Raw genomic sequence first — 23,329 nt, 5'->3', positions numbered from 1 at the left:
ACAATTTAAAATCTTGTCAAGAACATAACATAAAGAACCAGTGTTATCTTTAATACATTTACAGATTCTGGTTATTGATTAGTGAACACTTGAACCCTGAACCTAGAGCAGGGGTCCTCAAACTACGGCCCGCGGGCCACATGTGGCCCGCTGAGGCCATTTATCCAGCCCGCCAGCAGGGGCGTATTTTCCACGAAGAAGGGACACTAAATACAGGGCGCTGCTGTACCTTTCCTGGCTCCGGTCCCAGTCCCACGATGATCCAGTCCAGGAAGCGCTGCTCCTTCATTCACTCCGGCCACTCCCTCACTCCTGACGCTCGGCTCTGCCTCCTCACCAGTGATTGGGCTCTGGAACTGTAGCTCAGGAAAGGCACACAGGTGGCCAATCACCTGTGAGGAGGCGGAGCCGAGTGGCCCCGCGAACATCGAGTGAGGGAGAGGGCCAGAGTGAAGAAGGACAGCTGACAGGTAAGTGTGCCGTGCTGATGGTGCTGCTGCAACCAGGTATGCTGGCTGCAGCAGCACCATGCTGGAACAGGGGTCAGCAAGTTAAGTGTCATTGGTGTCAGTGGGAGGAATAGTGCCCCATCATTGGTGTCACTGATAATGATGGGGCATTATTCCTCCCAATGACACCAATGATGGGGCACTATTCCTCCCCCCACTGACACCAACGATGGGACACTATTCCACCCCCCACTGACACCGATGGGACACTATTCCACCCCCCACTGACACCAGCGATGGAACACTATTCCTTCCCCCACTGACACCAATGTTGGGACACTGTCCCCCCCACTGACACCAAAGACGGGTCACTATTCCCCCCCATTGACACCAATGACGTACTATTCCTCCTACTGACACCAAAGATGGGGCACTATTCTTCTCACTGACACCAATGATGGGACACTATTCCTCCCACTGACACCAATGATGGGACACTATTCCTCCCACTGACACCAATGATGGGGCACTATTCCTCCCACTGACACCAATGATGGGGCACAATTCTTCCCACTGACACCAATGATGGGGCACTATTCCTCCCACTGACACCAATGATGGGGCACGATTCTTCCCACTGACACCAATGATGGGGCACTATTCCTCCCACTGACACCAATGATGGGGCACTATTCCTCCCACTGACACCAATGATGGGGCACTATTCCTCCCACTGACACCAATGATGGGGCACTATTCCTCCCACTGACACCAATGATGGGGCACTATTCCTCCCACTGACACCAATGATGGGGCACTATTCCTCCCACTGACACCAATGATGGGGCACTATTCCTCCCACTGACACCAATGATGGGGCACTATTCCGCTCCATAAGACACACTTGGGGGGAAATGTCTGTACGTCTTATGAAGCGGCCGGCCCAGTATTCCCGCCGCCGTTGTATGTCCGCAGTCTCTGGTCATCTCCTATACTTTGTCTGCAGTCTCTGGTCATCCCCTGTACTATGTCCGCAGTCTCTGGTCATCTCCTGTACTGTGTCCGCATTTGTTCATAGTTTTTTTTTTTTCTTTTTAAACTATAGTCCGGCCCTCCAACGGTCTGAGGGACAGTGAACTGGCCCCCTGTTTAAAAAGTTTGAGGACCCCTGACCTAGAGATTTGATGGCATAAAACAATGAAAAGCTTGAATATGGTAACTCTACTGTAAAGTAACCTACAAAAAAAATCAAAGCTTTGGTATAACGGAGGTCCTAGCCACCTATGCACTCATATCTGTTGTGGGGCATATTCAAAACAGAAATTGCACATTTTTCATGTATTTCTGCATGAAAAACACAGATTGTGGACTGTCTCTGCAGTGGGAATGCAGTCAAAATTACATCCCAACCATCTGGTGTAAGGGGGCCCTAAAAGCAGATTTCACTTAGAGCTGTTGACTCCTTGAGGTCCTGCAGTTACGAAGAAATGAACTGCCATTCTTTGCCTTCTCAGCAGCATTATGGTATGTACATGGTGACTTCTGGTGAGAAGGCATAAAGCCTTACTGCTTTGTGTTTGTCTATAAATCACACCATGGGGAAATGTAAAAAAGTCAGCAGCCACCTGTTCTCGTCTTATTAGGCAATTATCTAGCTTCCTTCCCAAGCTCTACTTAAAACCCCCCAGGCCTGCATGAGCATGTTTCTAACGTTGCTGTTTGGAGCTGACATTATGAAAGATCAATAAAAACAAAATAATGGGGACTAAAGTTGGGCTTTAAGCTGCAAAATTTATAAATGAAACTCAACCTGGCAGTTGCAACAACATATCCCTATATTGTATCTCCCCAACCTACATTACAGGCTTCTGCACAGGGCGGAACTAAATTATTTTTACATATTGTATCCTTAGCTTTCCACAGTGAACACTGTGTCATGTCACCCACACTTAGATGAACAAGGAAGAAGCCCATGGGGCATGGCAGGGAATACTATCTCTGCTCTAAAACTATAGCATGCTTGTTTATGGATTTAAAGTTAGTTCTAAAATCTAAAGGCCATGCATAAGAACAAAAATTGTCAGAATGAGCTGGAAATCAACAGTTTAGCCTTCAATCTGCTCTGTTTGCCTTTTGTGCCATTTTAAAAGTAATTGTTAGTATGGGAAACAAGATATTTTGTTAGAACTGTTAGCAACAGAATATTTCTTCCTCAGCAGAGTTCCTTAATTGCCAGATCTTTTCTCTGTAACCCCTTAACAGCTCGAAGAATCTGCTTCAAAAACCTTCTGTGGCCAGATTGCTGGTTGGGAATGGGTCTGCAGAGAGAGCATTGCATGTCATCGGTGACAGTGGAAAATTACTTTGACTTGACCATAAATTGAATCCACATAGCTGTTTATTCACAGCTCACATTAGTAATAACATTTTTAAACACACAAGATTTACATCAGGAAGGAGTGAGACTTTTATAAGCAGCACCAATATAGCAGGCATCCTTCTGAACAACTTAACCCTTTTAGCACTTACAGGATTCCCCAAATTATTCCTATATACGTACTTACTGTGTTTATATATAATGGTGTCTGTGTAAAGTGTCTGTAAAATGTAAGCAATTTCAAATGACATATTTCGGTTGACTATTTTTATCCATAAGCCTTGCAGTTTTGTAATATTAAGAAGCATGCACAAAAGCAGTTGTGGAGACAACTTATTTCAACCGCCAAATTATCAGTTGTAACATTTTGAAAATGTAAATCTGACACTCTTCTCACAATTTACACAGATGTTTCTTCTCTGTGCATTTTTGGGGTATTTGTTTAGTAATAATGGGTACATTTATTTTTGAATTATGAAGTTTTTACAAAACATAGTACATATATCCCCATGCCCATCCATTCCCTTTCTATTTGTGGCTCTGAAGAACCTAGAACAGTAAATAAATTTCCATTGGCTTCTGCAGTAGTAGGTAATTTTTTTCTATTACTTCACTTGGTACACCAGTTCAACTACAAGCGTTTGCATCAGCCATTCAGTATCTACAGTGTCTTCAAAAAGTATTCATACCCCTTGAAATTTTCTGCATATTGACATGTTACAACCAAAAATGTAAATGTATTTTATTGGTCTTTTATGTGATAGATCAATGCAAAGTGGCACATAATTGTGAAATGGAAGGAACATGATAAATGGTTTTCAACATTTTTTACAAATAAATATCTGAAAAGTGTGGTGTTCTACATTGTAGAACCACCTTTCACTGCAATTACAGCTGCAAGTCTTTTTTGGGTACGTCTCTGCTAACTTTGCACATCTAGACATTTTTGCCCATTCAAGCTCTGTCAGATTGGATGGAGAGCATCTGTGAACAGCAATTTTCAAGTTTTGCCACAGATTCTCAATTTTATATAGGTCTGGACTTTGACTGGGCCATTCTAACACATGAAATTACTTTGATCTAAACCATTCCATTGTAGCTCTGGCTGTATGTTTATGGTCATTGTCCTGCTGAAAAGTGAACCCCAGTCTCTAGTCTTTTGCAGACTCTAACAGGTTTTCTTCTAAGATTGATCTGTATTTGGCTCCATCCATCTTCCCATATACTCTGACCAGCTTCCCTGTCCCTGCTGAAGAAAAGCATCCCCAGAACATGATGCTGCCGCCACCATGTTTCATGGTGGTGATGGTGTGTTCAGCGTGATGTGCAGGGTTAGTTTTCCGTCACATATAGTGTTTTGCTTTTAGGCTAAAAAGTTCAATTTTGGTCTCATCTGACTAGAGCACATTCTTCCACATGTTTGCTGTGTCCCCCACATGGCTTCTCGCAAACTGCAAATGGGACTTCTTATGGCTGTCTTTCAACAACGGCTTTCTTCTTGGCACTCTTCCATAAAGGCCAGATTTGTGGAGTGAATGACTAATAGTTGTCCTGTGGACAGATTCTCTCACCTGAGCTGTGGATCTCTGCAGCTCCTCCAGAGTTTCCATGGGCCTCTCGGCTGCTTCCCTGACTAATGCTCTCCTTGCCCAGCTTGTCAGTTTAGGTGGACAGCCATGTCTTGGTAGGTTTACAGCTGTGCCATACTCTTTCCATTTTTTGATGATGGATTGAACAGTGCTGTTCAAAGCTTGGGATATTTTTTTATAACCTAACCCTTCTTTAAACTCATCTACAACTTTATCCCTGACCTGTTTGGTGTGTTCCTTGGCCTTCATGATGCTGTCTGTTCACTAATGTTCTCTAACAAACCTCTGAGGGCTTCACAGAACAGCTGTATTTATACTGAAATTAAATTGCACACAGGTGAACTATTTACTAATTAGGTGATTTCTGAAGGCAACTGGTTCCACTGGATTTTAGTTAGGGGTATCAGAGTAAAGGGGGCTGAATACAAATGCACGCCACACTTTTCAGATATTTATTTAAAAAAAAATCTTAAAAACCATTTATCATTTTCCCTCCACTTCACAATTATGTGCCACTTTGTGTTGGTCTATCACGTAAAAACACAATAAAATACATTTATGTGTTTGGTTTTAACATGACAAAATGAGGAAAATTTCAAGGTGTATGAATACTTTTTCAAGGCACTGTACCATAAAGAATGAGTTCACTTCAATAAATGTTTAACACTATGCCTTGTAGCCTTATTTATATGAAACATTGTGATTTAACATTCAGGCTAACTGTGTCTTTCTTACATAACCCCTTCATGCCTAAGGGTAAAACAAATGTTAATGCCTAGGCACAATTTTGCAACTTGTCATGTGTTAGTAAAACCATGCATATCTTCGGGGTCGGGACAGAGGGTGGGCAGGAGGGATGTCTGCCCTGGGAGATGTTGTATAATGCAGAGATGGGGGCGCCGCTGTTCTGACTGTATGGATGACAGGAGTAGTGACAGCGGCATCACTACTCCTGTCAGCCAAGCGCTGGGAGCAGTAGAGAGCCAGGAAGCTGTGCTCTATCTCCTCCACCTTCCAGTGCAGCTCCTGTATTCAGAACCCAGCAACACTAATCACAGAAATACAGGAGCTACACTGGAAAAAGGGAGGAGGGAGAGAGCGCTCAGCTGCCATAGCTGAGTACTGAGGCGAGGTGGAGTTCTCTCTCCCTCCAGCTCTTCCCTCCTGTCAGTGTCTGTACACACAGTTGTCGGCTTCTACTTGCATGAGTGCTGTCAGATCAGGACTGTGTGGGGTTTGCTTACACTCCCTTCGCCCCCGCCACACCTACATCATTATTCTGTTATTTTACTCCCCTTCCCACCAATTTTCCACTGGCAGCAGAAATTGCAGGTGGGGGGCGAGTGAACAGACCCAGCAAAGTCCCGATCTGTTAGTGCACCTGTATTATGAAGCCGGCAGCACTGTCCCCAGTGCTGCCCAGATCTGGTATGTATGGCTTTGAATACCTTCACACCATTGATTATATATGAATGGGTTTTAAGGTAAACAAAGCTATTCATATGAATGTATAAAGCTAAATTGAGGACAATGGTGAATGAACACTGTCCTCACTTCAGAGATCAGAACTTTGAATGAATCTGCTGAAAAACACAGATTCATTCATAAATGTTAAAAAAAAAAGTGATAAAAATAAACATATGTAACAGACAAAGGAATGTGCAGTGATGCCGTACTGGAACGACCTACAGGCTTAGTCCCTGAATTAATATATTTATCCACCAAAACATCTCAAAAGAAATAAATGGAGAGAAAAAGTTTGATGCTATGAGTGAGGCTACACAAGTTACAAATACATCCCCAGTATCAATATTTGTTAGTTATAATTAGCTTTGTGTATTTTATCACAATCATATAATGCAGCATCGGAAGTGAGACTCCCAAATAAGAAAATTCACCAAATAAAATTGTGAAACAAATATGCACATTAAATTTCACCAAACACAGTTCAAAGAAGTCAGTGAAACAGTAGGCATATAGAAGATGTGGTTCTCATACAGGTCTTGCCCAATATTCCTAATACCCAAGGATTTCATCATGTGACCCCTGTGGCACAGAGGGGCCACATAACATGGTGGAGTGAGCATATACAACCCCTGGCAAATAGTATGGAATCACCCCTCTTGGAAAATGTTCATTCAATTGTTTAGTTGTGTAGAAAAAAAAACAATCACAGACAGGCCTCAAAACTATTTTCATTTAACATTCCAATCTTCTGGCTTTAAGAAACACTTAAAAAAATAAAAAAGGAAGAAAACTGTAGTCATTTGCAACAGTTTTTGTAGATCAAGCAAAGTAAAACAACGTGGAAACACTCAATTCTGAGTGAAATATGGAATCACCATGTACTTTGCAGTTCTAAAACACATCTGCATCAGATTACATCTGCTAATTAACCTGTAGTTAAAAAAAAAAAAAAGAGTGCTTGCACACATGGGTGAGCTGTTGCACCAAGCTGATTGACATGAATCATGGCTCCAACACAAGAGATGTCAGTTGAAACACAGGAGAGGATTATAAAACTTCTTCAAGAAGGTAAATCATTACGGAATGTTGCAAAAGATGTTGGTTGTTCCCAGTCAGCTGTGTCTAAAATCTGGACCAAATACAAATCAAATGGGAAGGTTGTAAAAGGGAAGCGTACTGGTAAACCAAGGAAGACATCAAAGTGTCAAGATAGAAAACTTAAAGCAATATGCCTTGAAAGCAGAAAATGCACAACAAAACATGAGGAACAAATGGGCAGAAACTGGAGTCAATGTCTGTGACCAAACTGTAAGACAGCACCGAAAAACAAAGTGGGATTTATATACAGTAAAGCCAAATGAAAACCATCATTAACACCTAAACAGAAAAAAAACAAGGTTTCAGTAGGTTAAAGAAAAGCAATCATGGACTGTGGATGAAAAGATGAAAGTGATATTCAGTGATAAATAACGAATCTGCATTGGGCAGGTTGATGACGCTGGAACTTCTGTTTGGTGCGTTTCCCATGAAATGTATAAAGACAACTGCCTGAAGAAAACATGCAAATTTCCACAATTATTGATGATACTGGGTTGCATTTCAGGTAAATGTACGGGGGAGATGACATTCATTAAATCTTCAATAAATGCACAAGTTTATATTTAGATTTTGAACACTTTTCTTATTCCATCAATTGAAAGGATGTTTGGTGATGATGACATCACTTTCCAAGATGATAATGCATCTTGCCATAGGGCTACAGCCACGAAAACTATAATTTTCAATGGCATGGGCCTGCAAATAGTCCGGACCTCAATTCAATTGAAAATCTATGGTGGAAATAAAGAAAATTGTCCATGACAAGGCTCCAACCTGCAAAGCTGATCTGACAACTGCAATAAGAGAAAGTTGGAGCCGGATTGATGAAGTGCACTGTTTGTCGATAGTTAAATCCATGCCTTAGAGAATTCAAACTGTTATAAAAACCGGAGGTAGTGCAACAAAGTACTAGTGGTGTACTATAGTGTTTTTTTCATGATTCTATAATATTTTCCTCAGAATTGAATGATTCCATATTTGTTTTCTCTGCTTGATCTGCAAAAACAGTTGCAACTGACTACAGTTTTTTCTTTTTTTAAGTGTTCCTTAAAGCCAGAAGGTTGGAATATTAAATGAAAATAGTTTTTAAGCCTGTCTGTGATTATTTTTTTTCTACACAATTAACTGCTTAAGAACTACCCTATAGCAGATATACTGCTATAGGGTGGCCCCTGTGCACAAAATCACGTATAAAAACGTAATTTTGCATTTCTGGGTAGGGGGCGCGTGCCTTAACCACGCCACCATTTGTGGCCATGGGTGTCAATTAGCGGGTCCCGGCTGGTGATTACTGGCGATCACCAACAGGTAGGAGGGCTGATTTGTTTACCAACAGACTTCCACCCTGTCAGTTTGAGCACACTGCTCTGGATGGCTGAGTAGAGCCATCCAGAGCAGTGTGCTTACAGTGAAGCACACCTCCCCCGCCCCCTAATAAAACACTCCCATCATACAGTTAACCCTTTGATTGCCCCTCATGTTAACCCATTCCTGCCCAGTGCCATTAGTACAGTGTCAGTGCTTTTTTTAAAAATGTAAATGGGGTATGTAGCGCTAAGGAATGAATAACAAGCAAGGAGGGTGTCACCATATATAGTAAAAATTCAATAGTTCATATAGTGTAGCAAAAAGGAAGCTGGATATGATCCAATGGTGTTTCCAAATCCCATTCAGTAGAATAAGAAAAGAATTTAGTGAGGTTGTGCGCTTAGCACAAGTACACACAATGTAAGCATTGTATGCAAATAACTGGGCGTCACGGTCTGGTCAGCAGCCTGGGCAACATCTGGTCATATGAGGACATCTGGGTCACAGGTCCAACGCTGTCCAGGCCCCCTCTGGCTCTCAACTCCAAATCGCCACCTTACAAAGCTCATTAACAAACGAGCTGGGAGGCAAGAAAGTGTTAATAGTGAAGTACGTTTATTAAGAGCATAAAAAGTGAGCTAAAACAGCAACAACTCACATTGATAAAGCATACAACCAGGCCCAATAGATAGGCTCCCTGGGGGCTAGTAGTTCAGTCAGCATACAAAAATATACACCTCCAGGTCCAATAGATAAGTCCCTGGTGGCTAGTGGTATCATCAGCATAAAGATATAAAGTTTAAATTTTTTGTGATGACAAAAAGATACTCATCCAGGTCTGGTGAAGGTATTCCCTGGTGGCTAGTGGTTCCCTAATAGTAAGGCGTCAATAGGGTGGATCCCCTAACATGTTTCGAGCTAAAGCTCTTAATAAACGTACTTCACTATTAGCACTTTCTTGCCTCCCGGCTCGTTTGTTAATGAGCTTTGTAAGGTGGCAATTTGGAGTTGAGAGCCAGAGGGGGCCTGGACAGCGTTGGACCGGTGACCCAGATGTCCTCATATGACCAGATGTTGCCCAGGCTGCTGACCAGGCCGTGACACCCAGTTATTTGCATACAATGCTTACATTGTGTGTACTTGTGGTAAGCGCACAACCTCACTAAATTCTTTTCTTATTCTACTGAATGGGATTTGGAAACACCATTGGATCATATCCAGCTTCCTTTTTGCTACACTATATGAACTATTGAATTTTTACTATATATGGTGACACCCTCCTTGCTTGTTATTCATTCCTTAGCGCTACATACCCCATTTACATTTTTATATTCCAAGGTATTGAGGATTACCCTGTATGTTAGCTGCTCACCTGATCTGTTACCCTCTATTTAGTGCTTTTTTTTAGCACTGATCACTGTATTGGTGTCACAGGGAATGTCAGTGACACCAAGTCAGTTCACCCCCGTGTCAGAATGCCCGCCGTAGTCCTGCAGTCCCGCCATAAGTCGCTGATCGACGCCATAAGTCGCTGATGAACACCATTATTAGTATAAAAAAAATTCCAGTATCTATACCGCCGTTTGTAAACGCTATAACTTTCATGTAAACCAATTAATTTACATGTATTGGGATTTTTTTTTTTTTTAGCAAAGATGTGTTGCAGAATACATTTTGGCCTAAATATATGACGAAATGTGATTTTTACATTTTTTTACTGTACATGTTTAATAGCAAAAAGTCCAAAATATTGTTTTCTTCTCAAAATTGTCGGTCGTTTTTTTTTTTTATAGCGCAAAAAATAAAAACGCACAGGCGATCAAATACCACCGAAAGAAAGCTGAATTTGTGGGAAAAAAAGGACCTAAATTTAATTTGGGTGCAGCGATGCATGACCTCAGAATTGTCAGTTAAAAGGTTAAAAGGTGAAACTAATATATGAGATAGACTCATTACATGCAAAGCAAGATAGTTCAAGCCGTGATTTGTCATAATTATGATTATAGCTTACAGCTCATGAAAACCCCAAATCCACAATCTCAGAAAATTAAAATATAGTGAAAAGGTGCAATATTCTAGGCTCAAAGTGTCCCACTCTAATCAGCTAATTAAGCCATAACACCTGCAAAGGGTTCCTGAGCCTTTAAATGGTCTCTCAGTCTGGTTCCGTAGGAATCACAATCATGGGAAAGACTGCTGACCTGACAGTTGTGCAGAAAACCATCATTGACACCCTCCATAAGGAGGGAAAGCCTCCAAAGGTAATTGCAAAAGAAGTTGGATGTTCCCAAAGTGCTGTATCAAAGCACATTAATAGAAAGTTATGTGGAAGGGAAAAGTGTGGAAGAAAAAGGTGCACAAGCAGCAGGGATGACCGCAGCCTGGAGAGGATTGTCAGGAAAAGGCCATTCAAAAGTGTTGGGGACTTTCACAAGAAGTGGACTGAAGCTGGAGTCAGTGCATCAAGAGCCACCACATACAGACGGATCCTGGACATGGGCTTCAAATGTCGTATTCCTCTTGTCAAGCCGCTCCTGAACAACAAACAACGTCAGAAGCGTCTTACCTGGGCTAAAGAAAAACAGACCTGGTCTGTTGCTCAGTGGTCCAAAGTCCTCTTTTCTGATGAGAGCAAGTTTTGCATCTCATTTGGAAACCAAGAACCCGGAGTATGGAGGAAGAATGGAGAGGCACACACTGCAAGATGCTTGAAGTCCAGTGTGAAGTTTCCACAGTCTGTGTTGATTTGGGGAGCCATGTCATCTGCTGGTGTTGGTCCCCTGTGCTTCATTAAGTCCAGGGACAACGCAGCCGTCTACCAGGAGATTTTGGAGCACTTCATGCTTCCTTCCACAAACGAGCTTTATGGGGATGCTGAATTCATTTTTCAGCAGGACTTGGCACCTGCCCACACTGCCAAAAGCACCAAAACCTGGTTCAAAGACCGTGGGAATACTGTGCTTGATTGGTCTGCAAACTCGCCTGACCTGAACCCCATAGAAAATCTATGGGGCATTGCCAAGAGAAAGATGAGAGACGTGAGACTGAACAATGCAGAAGAGCTGAAGGCCACTATCGAAGCATCTTGGTCTTCCATAACACCTCAGCAGTGCCACAAGCTGATAGCTTCCATGCCACGCCACATTGAGGCAGTAATTGCTGCAAAAGGGGCCCAAACCAACTACTGAGTACATATGCATGCTTATACTTTTCAGAGGTCCGATATTGTTCTATGTACAATCCTTGTTTTATTGATTGCATGTAATATTCTAATTTTCTGAGATTGTGGATTTGGGGTTTTCATGAACTGTAAGCCATAATCATCACAATTATGACAAATCACGGCTTGAACTATCTTGCTTCGCATGTAATGAGTCTATCTCATATATTAGTTTCACCTTTTAAGTTGCATTATTGGAATAAATAAACTTTTGCACAATATTCTAATTTTTCGAGTTTTACCTGTATACTTTTTAGAGCTGAAAGTAAAAAAAATGTTTTTCTTCAAAATTTTCAGTATTTTTGTTTATAGCATGAAAAATAAAAAGCACACAGGTGATCAAATACTACCAAAAGAAATCTCTATTTGTGTGAAAAAAAGGACACAAATTTTATTCGGGTACAGCATTGCATGACCGTGCAATTATCAGTTGAAATAGTGCAGCGCCGAATAGCAAAAAGAGGCCTGGTCATTAAGGGGGGTAAATCCTCTGGAGGGCAAGTGGTTAAACAATTGAATGAACATTTTCCAAGAGTGATGATTCCATACTTTTTGCAAGGTGTTGTATAAGCTCACTCCACCATGTTATGTGGCCTCTCTGTGCCACAGGGGTCTCCCACCATGCACAGCCTCAGTTCTTGTGATGACTCCACTCTTAATAAAAATCTTCCTATTGACAAACGAATGACTTCTGGAGGTGGGATCCCCAAAGTTTGCATAAAATGAGGAGGGAGCGCAGTTTGGCATCTTTGCCCTGGGCACTAGATGACCTTATCCCAGCACTGCATATCATCACAACTACTTTGTGCATCCAGGTGGACTATAACTTTTTTTTTCTCCAGGACAAACTGGGCTTTCATTTGGTGGGAAATGGTAATAGATATCTCCTGATTTTGTTTTTATTATAAAAGGATAACTGGCCCAAAATATTAAAAAATTATATTTTTTTAAATGTAGCTGTATATTTTTTGCTACTACCATAACCTACCACCAAAGAACAATCCAAAATAAATTATCCTGCTCCTGATGATTGCAGCGATACCCCATATATGTATGTTAATTGTTGTTTGTACCCGTAGTACAGCCCAGAACTATAGTGCGCATTTTGCTTTTTTTTTTTTTTTTAACCCACCCAAAAAGCACACTGATACTAACTGACACTATTACAAATTTGGAAACAAATTCTCGATGGGATCTGGGTCTTTGTGCTGGGAGTGTGCCATGTGGCGCACTCCCAGCATAAAGACAGATATTTAAAATTTGCGACCCTACGGAAAAAAGGCCAGTCCAGTGGGGACACATACTTGCGTACGCTCGGCGGGAAGGGGTTAAGCCCCGTACACATGGGCCAAACATCAGGCAGTATTGGCCAGTTCAAGAGAAACCAGCTGGCCCCCTGCCTGTGTGTATATTAGCTGGTCTGGCTTCTGTTGAAGGGGCATGGAAAAAAAAAAAAAGGTCTGCCGATTGGCTTCCGATCAGCACTCTCAGGAATGGCAGAGAGTGCTGACCAGTGTGTTCTGGCGGGGAGAGAGCAGTCCCTCTGTCAGAACACAATAGCACAGTGAGGGAGATCACTGTACTAACTGCACTTCTGTTAGTACAGCGACCTATCAGTTATTTTACGTTCAGTCCACTGGGTTGAACGAAAAAACTGATAGTGTGTGTGGGACATTAGGGTCTCTTTAGAAAGTAATTACACATTGGTGGAAATTGGTAAACATATTTCTCCTTATGTATCGAGGTGTTCATTGTTGATATTCATAAAGAAACGGGTACAAGTGATGTGATGTCCATTTTTAACAGGTAAAGCATCCATTGTAATTTTTTCCTGTCATATACTAGTTTAACTGTAACTATACACTTGGGGAGTAAGTGAATTTAAACAACATAAACATGGTAAGAACAGGTCTATAACTGAGCTTGTTTGTCATGATTTTAAAACATTAGTTTAAAAAAAACCCCAAAAACTTTTTGCAGCATTGGCCAGAGAATGAATGAAAATGCATTTATTCCAGTAAACAAGTCACATTCTAGGCAGACAAGTAAAAATTTTCCACTAGCAGATGTCTATTACAGCTAATTATCCTGACACACTGGGTTAAAGTGCCTATATTTCTTACACTCATTTAATTAAAGTGACAAATTCCTAGTAATAGAAGACAGTTTATATTCTATCTACAGGTACGCATTCATAAAGCCCCTTATAGAATGCTGTCAATTTCAGTCTTGATAAAGTTTACGCTGACCAGCTAGTGCAAGATCTGATCTTTTGGTCTGTACAATCTGTGACAAAATGATGTTCTGCAGAATTACTGTTATCTTGAACTGACTGATATCTACCTCATCTTGTGTAATTTAAGATTAGTAGTCATTCTCAACATCACAAGATGTTTTGGTGCTTGTTAGATCTATGTAGATTGAAAAGATTATTGCACATAAGTGGATTGCTTAGCAGAAACAAAGCTAATTGGCTTAGTACTCTATGTAGTATATGTGCCCCTGATGCAATCTTCTGTTGAAATAGGTAGTTTATTGTACAATTGTTTGGTTCTGGCTTTCCTCTTTGCTACTCAATATATGTTCATCTTAACACATTCTGCAACAGCTTTGGAGAGATGCTTACATAACATCTTAAGATAACAGAATGAAAGTATGTATATGTATGTATCTGCAAACATACCTTCTGTTTCCAGACATAATAAACTCACCGCAGTAGCCATAGCAATTCTGCTTGCAATAATTATCCAAAAATTAATCTTTAAGACTCCATTCACATTTCAAAATCGTGCGATTTTAATTGCAACTTGAAGCGACTTTGGATGAATGCAACCTTGGTGTGACTTTGGCTTTGACCAAGGATGATTGTTTGTGCTCTACAAACTCACACACAAGTCGCATGTATATTATTCAGGTGCGACTTTCATGCGACTTTGGAGGGTTTACAGTTAAGTCTATGGCCCTCAAGTCAGACCAAAGTAGTGCAGGAACTACTTTCAAGCTGCTGCGACTTGAAGTCACACAGATATGAATGGTACTCACTGGGAAACATGGGGTGTGACTTTTCATGCGACTTTGGACCCCAAAATCACATGATCAGTTGCACAAGTGTGAGCGGGACATAAGTTTAGTAATACATTTTTAGTCTTGCTTGTGTATAGATACTTGTTGGTACTAATGTAACATTGACTGTATGATACTTTTTTCTGTTTTAGGGAAGTAGTACCAAAGAATATTTCCTGCAAGGAACCCTTAATAGTCTTGAGCGTTACTTTTATCTAATAGCTTTTAACTTCTACCTTCATGAACAGGTAACCTCAACTTAAGTTATAATACTGAAAAAAACATTTCTATTGATTCCAGCAGCATGTGATGTTATAACTGGAAAAAAGTTAATATAGCATGTTAGATTGGGTCTTCTTTCTTTAACAAATGTTTTATTGGCTGTAAGCAGATTATACAAACAGGAATTGTCAACAGAGGCCACACTAAGTACACAAATGAAAAAATGTAGACATCAGCTATAAGAGGCATCGAAAATACAGCCAAAGAGAGTGCAATTAGAAGTGTTCATAACGAAAACAACACAGAACAGAGTCACAAACTGAAGGCTGCCTTGTATAAACCAGTGCTAAAAACACATAAAGTCAAGTGTAAATGTCGATGGAGCTTCTCCAAAGGGAACCTAAGAGAAACCAGCTCTTTGAAGGGCTGCCTAAACCAGAGGATACCTTACCGATAAATCAGAAAGAACAAAAAGTGGGAAAACGGGGGGTACAGAGAAAAGGAGAAGGAAAAAAGGTAGAAAGAAGAGAAAAAGCATAAAAAGAAAAAGGGGTCCCAGCGGATCTCCATAACCAAAAATTTGGTATTTTTAAAAAAGATGGTCAAATCTAGTTGGATGGGCATAGTCAATTGATAGGTGTCAGATCTGAAGGGATAGCTGTCAACATTTGTTGATCACAATATCAGTCATGCAGTGTTTTACCGCCTCAAAGCAAAGGGTAGGAGATTTCCAAGACCCAGCAATTGTTAATTTAGTAGCCATTAAAAGATGCGCAGCTTGTTGGCGATCTGAACAGAAGGGGGTGGGTGTTCTAAATTGGATCATCTTTGATAGTGAAACTAGCAACTCAAATGTTTTGTGTGCGCAAGAAAATGAGTAAAATTGTGGCACAACGTTTTGTGTGTTCATATATGCTAAAATATAACTTTTATGACTTTCACCGATTTTTAATTTTAGTGCAATATTGTGTATTTCCTGTGTTCTCCTTACATGTCCCTGCTGACAGTATATTCATGCATCATTTCAGTACCCCTTGGCTTTTGCACTGAGTTTTAGTCGGTGGATGTGTAGTCATCCTTGGATTTACAGACTCCACGCAAGCATGAATTTATCAGAACTCACTGTATCAGGAGAGTTAATAACCAAAGGGACTCGGGTATTGGTATGTTTTCTCCATTTTATTTTTTTTATACTTTAATAAAATACCAGCAAATTTCACAGAATATTATGGGGTAGACAGTCTCTCCCCTCATACACAGACAGTCAGGCACACAAAATCTGGTGCAGCTGTGCATAGTAACCATTCTGCTTCTGTATACAAGAGGAAAAGAGGGCTTTTTAGGTGACATACATAACCCAAAGAAATGGACACATAACCTCCAGTATTAAAATTCCAAATGTTTTATTACAAGCTAAAGCTTAAAAATCACTTTGTGTATACATTTATTAGATGGGATGTGGTGCTGTTTTTATCAAGCTGTATATTTCTTCTAATCACAACCAATTTGCTTCTAACTTCAACTTACCTGAGCCCCATCGTGATCCAGCAATGTGCATGAGAGCCTCGGCTCTCTGGAGACTCTCCCTCCTCATTGGCTGAGAAAGCAGTGGGAGCCACTGGCTCACGCTGCTGTCAATCACAGCCAGTGAGCCAATGAGGAAAGAGAGAACAGGGCTGAGCCACAGCTCTGTGTGAGAATGGACACACAGCAGTGGGTCAGGAGCGATCCGGCTTGGGTGCCCCTATAGCAAGCTGCTTGCTCTGGGGGTACTTGGCAGGAGGGAGGGGCCTGGAGTGCCTGCAGGGGACCCAAGAAGAGGAGGATCGGGGCTGCTCTGTGCAAAACCACTGCACAGAGCAGGTAAGTATGACATATTTGTGTTTTTTGTTTTTTTTTTAATATCACTTAAATTTTAGGCAATAAAACCTAGAAGCTGATCTTTCTGCTTTCAGAATACACTGTTCAGTGACTGCAGCCGCTGATCAACAAGTCAACAAAAGTTTTCCAGTGTGTCCATTCGGGAGATGTTGATCTAACGATAATCAACTTCTAAGAAAAATTAATAATAGCGCCTATGGTCAAAATTATATAACTTACTAATAGTGTACCAGCTGCAAAAAATCACCATATATAAAGTGTACCAATAAATAAATAATTTGTGCTAGTAAATGTGTATAAATATATAAATATATATAAAGAAATCATCAAATCATAAGTCCAGAAAAAATATATATATGCCAATACCACAAAAAAATATAAAAAAACTTTTAAGTGCAAAAAACTTTTGTGCAAAAAAAGTGTCTAAATATGAAAAATTTCACCAAAAAAACCTTGATAATATAATGGCAGATCATCCATAAATATATCTTCAGAAACGGAAACTCTGCAACACACCGATCCTCATCGATCGAAATAACAGGATGAAAAACTTTGTAGTTAATCGAAAATCCACTTCTCCAATAGATAAAGGACCACCTTCAAACATATCCATAGGGGGAAATGCCAAGCACTCGAGAGAAACAGAAAGACTTCATGGTGCAATATTATAAAAACCAATTCCTTTATTAGGTAATAATTGCACTTACTCAAGAGGTGTCCCAGCCGACACCAGCATCAACAGCATAACAGCAATCACATAAGCGTGCCTGGCTACTCAGCACATGCGCAGTAGCTGGCAGCCAAAAACGTAATGACGTCACATCAATCAAGCTCCGCCCAAGGCTGCCAGCTACTGCGCATGTGCTGAGTAGCCAGGCTCGTTTATGTGATTGCTGTTATGCTGTTGATGCTGGTGTCGGCTGGGACACCTCTTGAGTAAGTGCAATGAGTACCTAATAAAGGAATTGGTTTTTATAATATTGCACCATGAAGTCTTTCTGTTTCTCTCGAGTGCTTGGCATTTCCCCCTATGGATACGTTTGAAGGTGGTCCTTTATCTATTGGAGAAGTGGATTTTCGATTAACTACAAAGTTTTTCATCCTGTTATTTCGATCGATGAGGATCGGTGTGTTGCAGAGTTTCCGTTTCTGAAGATATATTTATGGATGATCTGCCATTATATTATCAAGGTTTTTTGGTGAAATTTTTCATATTTAGACACTTTTTTTGCACAAAAGTTTTTTGCACTTAAAAGTTTTTTTATATTTTTTTGTGGTATTGGCATATATATATTTTTTTCTGGACTTATGATTTGATGATTTCTTTATATATATTTATATATTTATACACATTTACTAGCGCAAATTATTTATTTATTGATAATCAACTTCTATTGGATTGAAATTCAGCTGGTCCCTGCTGAACTGGCCAAATTTCAGTCTGTCCACTTTGAGATTAAAGCAACTCTGTTGCCGATTTAAAAAAAAAAAAATCTAAAAAATAATCTTTTTAATACTTAACTATCCAATGCCTTTTCCACTTCCACCTAATGTGGTTCTACTTGTGGGCTTCTGTCTCTAAAGAACTCAACTATCCATAAGTTTTGGGGGGCTGTAGGAGAGAGCACCTGGAGTAGCCACATGCTGACATGGGGAGAATTTACAATGTAAATCATTTCTGTTGTACTGCAGAACCATAGTGCAGTACAACAGAATCCAGTACTGCAGAATCATAGTGTTAACCACTTGGCAACCATTTTGTACAAACTGGAAAAAAAGAGAGTACAAATATATTTCTGTGGAAAGTTATGTAGACTTCATTTAGCTTTCTCATCCTTAATCTTATTGTCTTTCTTTGCATAACTCTCAACTCACTGTTTGTGCTAAGGGCTCTTGAGAGTGGTAGCGAGGCAGAATACTATGATGTCTCCAAGAAGCAATGTACTGTACCCTGGCTTCCCTTTCTTCTGTCCATGCCTACGTTACACAATCTGCGTACATTACAAAGAATTGTTACAAAGAATTACAAAAACCCAGCGATTACATTACTGGGTCTGAAATAAGGTGTGGAATAGAAAAGGATTTAAATAAAAAATATTTAATTAGCATGCGGATATTGGGCCGGGAAGGGGAGGGTGTCGGGATGTAAGTAGATTGAACTTCAGCTTTAAGATAAGTAATGCAGACATTTTTTGGACAAACAAAAAAGGCCTTGTTTTAGCAGTATTGTTTTGTTTTGTTTTTATGCACTTTACAAACAAATATGTAACAAAACAAGTTTAATTTTAGAACATTACTGTAGCTAGTAGTACACATTCAAAAAGTACCCTCCAATAATATCATCTAAAATTTTGTTTATGGTACAAAGTATTGCAGAGTATTTATTTAGTAAAAAAAAGTCGTTTTCACTCCTTTGATCTAAAAATTAATGAAACAGAGTAATTACTATGTAACAATATTTTGAAAACTGTTTAGAAGCTTATTTAAGGCTAGATTCACACTGTTGGTGGTCCATACAGGCTCATTTGTGCGGGTACAGCAGCCCATTCATGGGAATGCAGGCTGCACCTTTTCTCCCTCTCCTGAATACCCATTATATAACTATCTAAATAAATACAAACACACGCACAATCTATAATGGCAAAATTTTGGCCGCGGCACTTTATTGGTTTAACCACCTCCCGCCCCCCATGTAAGGTAATGACGGGAGGGCGGCGGTTGTCTCATTCTGGGAGGACGTCATATGACGTCCTTCCACTCTAAATGCACGTGCGTGCTCTTGGGGGTGCACGACGATCAGCGGTGCATTGTGTCCCTGGGACACAGCGGATTACCGATCACTGTAAAGAGCCGATGATGTTGGCTCTGTCATGTGATCAGCTGTGTCCAATCACAACTGATCACATGTAAATAGGAAATGCCGGTTATCAGCAGTCCTCTCCTCCCACTGACAGCTCATCAGGAGAGGAGAGCTGGTAATCGGCATTACTCAGAGCGGACATCTACACTGATCATCAGTCCCCTGATGATCAGTGTAGCCCCATCAGTGTCACCTGTCAGTGTCCTTCAATGCCACCTGTAAGTGCCCGGCAATGCCACATACCAGTGCCCATCAGAGCTGCCTTTCAGTGCTATCAGTGCCAGTCAGTGTCACCTATCAGAGTCACCAATCAGTGCTGCCTATCAGTGCCCCCTGTCAGTGCCATCTAACAGTTCCAATCAGTGCCACCTATTAGTGCTACTCAGTGCCACCTATCAGTGCCATATATGAGTGCTGCCTTTCAGTGCCTGTCAGTGATGCCTGTCCATACCCATCAGTGCCTCCTCATCAGCGCTGCCTATCAGTGCCCATCACTGCAGCCTCATTAGTACACATCAGTAAAGGAGAAAAATTACTTATTTACAAAATTTTATTACAGAAACTAAGAAAAAACTTTTTTTTTAAATTTTCAGTGTTTTTTAGTTTGTTTAGCAAATAATAAAAATCCCAGAGATGATTAAATACCACCAAAAGAAATCTCTATCTGTCTAAAATAAAATGATAAAAATTTTGTTTGGGTACAGTGTTGCATGACCGCGCAATTGTCATTCAAAGTGCAAAGAAAGCTGAAATTGGTCTGGGCAGGAAGGGGGTAAAAGTACCCAGTAGGCAAGCGGTTAATAAATAAATAACAAATACTATAAATAATTAATAATCATGTTTATCCTTCTCTTATCAAATAACAATCAAATAGCTCAGTCGTTAAGGACTCGAGCTCAAACTGAATAAATATAACAACATTCTCCCCTTTAAATGTAAAGGGTGACAATACCACATAACATGCATTGCGACAAAAAAGGGGTGGGGGGGGGCTCATTGCACTGACACTGACCAGCTGGCAATCTCCCGCTGATGGAGCTCCTTTATATAATGAGCCCCGTTGTTCTAGAACTTTCCACTAGTCATGCAACCTTCTGGAATTTTCTCCTGGGTCATGTGCTACTTGTTTTCCCACCACCTACCCATGTTATCGGGCCCAAAGGATTGAGCCCTCTTAATGCATTAGGCAAACATGGGGAAGAAAGTCCCCAACCCTTTTCCAAAATTCAAAAACGCAGTCACATGAAACCACATAGTACTGTTGCACCATGAAGTTTTGTGCCTCCGAAAATGCACGGTAGTTTCCGATGCGTTGGTGTTAGAGGACATGAGGTGTAAAGAACAGCGTGTTTTGCCTGTGTGTCAGGGAACATGTTTGATTTACACACATTCCCAGATGCACTACAGTGAGATCCTAGCCTTATATGGCTCAAAATGATAGCTGGAGTTTGCTGGCAATAGTGTCAGGGAGAACAAAGCCTAGGAGATATGCCCTAGGATGTTTATTGAAGTTTTTATAGAGTCTATCTCCTAAGCCCAAAATCTGCAGTTTCTGTTTCCAAATTTGAAATTTTGGGGTTAATTTACTAAAGGCAAATGAATTGTTCACTTAGCTTAGTGAATGTGGGAAGCTGTGCTGACTCCTATCATCCAATCACGTGCAAGCAAAAATACAATGTTTTTATTATCCTTGCACATGATATGATATTTTGTATAAAGTGCATTTTTACCAAATTCACAAAGCTTAGGAATAATTTCCCCTGCAAAGTGAACAGCCTATTTGCCTTTAGTAAATAACCACTTTGGATTTGGTCAGTGCCCCTCCATTTTAATAAAGTATTACAGAATTACTTATTCTATATATAGTGCAGTATAATAAATATAGGTAATTTACAGGATAGAAATGCAGAAGCTGGGGGCGTGTCCAAGATGGCGACCGGACAAGTCGCATGACCTGGAGCTCCGGCGGCTCGCTTTGTAATCCACTGGCATCCAGGTCGTATAAGAGGGTAGGGTCGAGCGGGTTACTCACCCGTCCCTGCTACATTGCGGCCGGGCAGCCGGAGGCACTTTTGGAGCCGTCCTGGGGTGGCGATTTGGTGCGGCCTGTTGCGGCCGAGTGGAGCCGCGGAGCCCTCTGGCGCATGACGGGCCGGTCAGCGGTGGTGTGACGGTGGGTGCAGGATCTGGAAGGGGGAGGACTGATAACCCCTCTTCCCGCTCGTTCTATGGTCTGTGGTCTGCTGCCTGTCATCCCTCCGAGCCGTCCTGGGGTGGCGATCTGGTGCGGCCTGTTGCGGCCGAGTGGAGCCGCGGAGCCCTCTGGTGCATGACGGGCCGGTCAGCGGTGGTGTGACGGTGGGTGCAGGATCAGGAAGGGGGAGGACTGATAACCCCCCCTCCCGCTCGTTCTGTGGTCTGCTGCCTGTCATCCCTCCGTGCCTGTCAGGACGTCCTGGAGGAGCATCCTGATCACCTTCCCTCCCCCCCATATGGGATACAGGGGTGGCGAGGATTAGTGCGGCCTAGTGGGCCCAGGACCTTTCCCACCCTACACAGGCTGGCTGCAATCACACCCAAAAGAGGATTACTTGCCAAGGTCACATACCTCATCCCTCAGACAACTACCAGCATTCCAGGGTCCATCGAGACATCCCCCACACAAACCCAGGGAACACAGGCTTATTGCGGAGACCTTGCTACAGCCCATAAAGAAGGAAGCTGTGCTGAGATTAGGCCTACGGTTGTTACATCACCCACAGATTCTTATACAGGGAAGGCAGCGATAGTCACTGCATTTCCACAGCAAAATAAGTGTCTTCCTTGTCTCGCCTTTAATCTCAAGCACGCGGAGACGAACAGTACAACTTAGGGCTTGTTTTCCACTATCTATCCCTATTTTCACTTTCCAGTTTTGGGGGACACAGTCTGACCCCAGAGAAAATGGTAATATAATTCCTTGAGCCTTGACACACGTAGGTGGGGCTACGCAATCAGAATCAAGACTCGCCGCCGACATGGGGAAAGCAGATAAGAAGGCTGTCACTCCTCGCTCCAGATCCCCTCGCCGTACAGGTGGTCCGGCTAATCGCAGCATTCCGGAATTATTTCGATCTCACACTCCGGATCACGCAGATTCATCCGCCCTTGCCTCCCCATTGCATTCGCCTGCAAAGGAGTCCCCTTCTCAGCCTTTGAGCTTGGCGGCAGCTGCAGCAGCGGGTCGTTCTGAACCTGCTCACCTCACCATAGGGGACTTGAAAGCAGTTGCGTCGGATATCAAAGAGTCTCTTTCCGCGGCAATAGCTGAGCTACACATTGACTTACAGGCAGTAGCCTATAGGCTGGACTTGGTAGAAGATAAAGTTAATTTGCAAGGCCTTGCTATCCATGATATGCGTAAGCAGGTTGACACACACACCATGCACCTAAGAGAACTCGATCGTCACATCGAAGATTTGGATAATAGGGGAAGAAGACACAATTTAAGGGTGCGCGGTGTACCAGAAGCAATTGAGCCTAGCCACCTTACCCAAGCTCTTCTCTCCATCTTTAATGATCTATTAGAAAGACCACATGAATCTCCAATTGAGTTTGAACGCCTCCACAGGGCTTTGCGTCCTAAAGGCAGAGATTCTGACCCACCGAGAGATATAGTTTGCTGTCTAGTCGACTTCCGACTTAAAGAGGACATATTACGCAGAGCTCGAGATAAACAACGCTTGTTGTATCAGGATTCCGAAATTAAACTATTCCAAGATCTTTCCCATCTTACTCTACAACGCAGGAAAGACC

General features: G+C 41.6%; 1 protein-coding gene across 2 annotated transcripts in view; it reads left to right on the top strand.

Annotated features, from left to right (window-relative positions):
- PALD1 (phosphatase domain containing paladin 1) overlaps positions 1-23,329 on the top strand; it is a 419,780-nt gene that overhangs the window by 256,514 nt on the left and 139,937 nt on the right. For both annotated transcript variants that reach the window (XM_089686197.1, XM_089686198.1), the window contains 2 exons: positions 14,724-14,819; positions 15,822-15,956. In XM_089686197.1, the coding sequence (XP_089542323.1) occupies positions 14,724-14,819; positions 15,822-15,956 (231 nt within the window). The remainder of the gene's footprint in view (positions 1-14,723; positions 14,820-15,821; positions 15,957-23,329) is intronic.

The sequence above is a fragment of the Staurois parvus genome, unplaced genomic scaffold, assembly GCF_062004578.1.
Source record: "Staurois parvus isolate SC_StPar_1 unplaced genomic scaffold, SC_StPar_1.0 ptg000393l, whole genome shotgun sequence".
Classification (NCBI taxonomy): Eukaryota; Metazoa; Chordata; class Amphibia; order Anura; family Ranidae; genus Staurois; species Staurois parvus.
The sequence above is the reverse complement of the archived record's forward strand: the minus strand, read 5'-3'. Positions and strand labels throughout refer to the sequence as shown.